The sequence below is a fragment of the Arachis ipaensis genome, chromosome B03 (genome assembly GCF_000816755.2).
Source record: "Arachis ipaensis cultivar K30076 chromosome B03, Araip1.1, whole genome shotgun sequence".
Taxonomy (NCBI): domain Eukaryota; kingdom Viridiplantae; phylum Streptophyta; class Magnoliopsida; order Fabales; family Fabaceae; genus Arachis; species Arachis ipaensis.
This window is the reverse complement of record NC_029787.2, coordinates 16,542,727-16,544,268: the sequence shown is the minus strand read 5'-3', so window position 1 is coordinate 16,544,268 and position 1,542 is coordinate 16,542,727. Positions and strand designations below refer to the sequence as shown.

The 1,542-nt window shown below is 36.8% G+C and overlaps 1 protein-coding gene across 1 annotated transcript in view; it reads right to left on the bottom strand.

Moving 5' to 3' along the window:
• The window catches only part of LOC107632718 (WRKY transcription factor 6-like), a 3,184-nt gene extending 2,135 nt beyond the window's left edge, over positions 1-1,049 (bottom strand). Inside the window, exons 1-3 of the mRNA XM_016336383.2 lie at positions 762-1,049; positions 597-674; positions 86-508 (exon numbers count right to left, since the gene is read on the bottom strand). Of these exons, the coding sequence (XP_016191869.1) occupies positions 86-508; positions 597-674; positions 762-1,049 (789 nt within the window). The remainder of the gene's footprint in view (positions 1-85; positions 509-596; positions 675-761) is intronic.

Here is a 1,542-nt window from a genome sequence, read left to right as displayed (position 1 = left end):
AGATGATTGGTTTGATAATTGATAATTTGTATATAGCTACCAGGATAGGAGGAATGTAAAAATAAATAAAAAGAAAGATATATACCATAGGTGCCTCTGATCTGGCTCTAACAGAAACTCTAGCTTTCCTCATAGTGGCCTCGTGAGCTTGGTCAAGATTATGTTTTGCTGGACTACTTGACCTCTCTATTTTGTTTGCTTCTTCTTCCCTCATCGGGCTTTCTTCTCTTTTCATTCTCTTCTTCTCTCCATCACCACCACTACTATTCCCTGATGGTGATTTTGATCTTGATCGTGATGATGAACAATTGTGCGAATTTGTTGCTAAGCCTAGATCCATAAACTGCCTTGGAACCAATACTCTTTCATCGTCACTGCTCTTGTTCATGAGATTCATGTGGTGCATCTGAAGCGCACTGTAATGACTGTTTGCCTCATCAATCATCTCCCTTATCCTTTCATTCTCCTCCTTCACTCGCTCTATCTCCGCTTCAATTACACCTACCTCCTATTCAACAAAATTATTTAATTTAATTGAACTACCTAATTAATAAGTACTGTAATATGAACAATTTCTTTCATTTCATTTCATTTACCTCAAGTTTAGTTCTTCTGTCTTGCAAATTTACGTGATCGTCCTCCGTAGTGCTGGTAGTGAGAAGATTCAGACCAGTCTATGATTAAAACACATGGTTCATGAGTTAGAGTTAGTGTGGAGCTATATATATAATTAAAAGAATGCAATGAGTGGCAGAACTCACGTTTACTTTGAATTCCAAGGAATGACGATGATTGTTATCGTGGTCGGCGGCAGGGAAAGAAGAAGAGGCGATACGGTTGTCGTCGTTGTGATGAGTGACGAAGAAGTCTAACTCTTGTCTCGTGTTGTGATGATGATCGTGATTCGAAAGGTTGACTTGTTGAAAAGAGGCGGTGGTGGTGGCGCTTTCATGATTCCACTTGTCTTGAGGAAAAGAGTTGAGAATAACAGGGCTATTACTGCCAATGTTTGTGTTTATAGAGAGTAAATAAGACAATGGACTCGGCATGAAAAGAGGGCAACTAAGACTTAGCTAGCTTGACAAAGATGAATCATGGACCAAAAAAGTGTGCTAGTAAACATGTATATGTATGTGAAGTGTCCTTTATGTCCCTAGCTACCCTTGAATATTTTCAACACAATCTCTTCTTTCTCTTTTCTCTTTACTCTTCTTTTTCCCATTTTTTTCTCCTTGTTCAAAGGTAAGCTTTTAGTCCTTCAATTTGACATGTAATGTATGAATAATGTGTATCCACGTCTAGATTTTAACAGATTTATAAATTCACACTTATTTTGTTGGCCATTATCACAAGTTTTGTTGAGTGTTTTACGTAATCAAGTGTATTTTGATTTGGTCTATGGAGCTTCCTAACACTTTTTTTCTATTTTAGGTGTATGTGACATTCATTTTCGCTCCATATATTATCAAATTAATTAAATATAGAAAATAACTTCGAATCATTTCCATCTGCAGATAATTGAGCCATTACAGCGTTGAATTG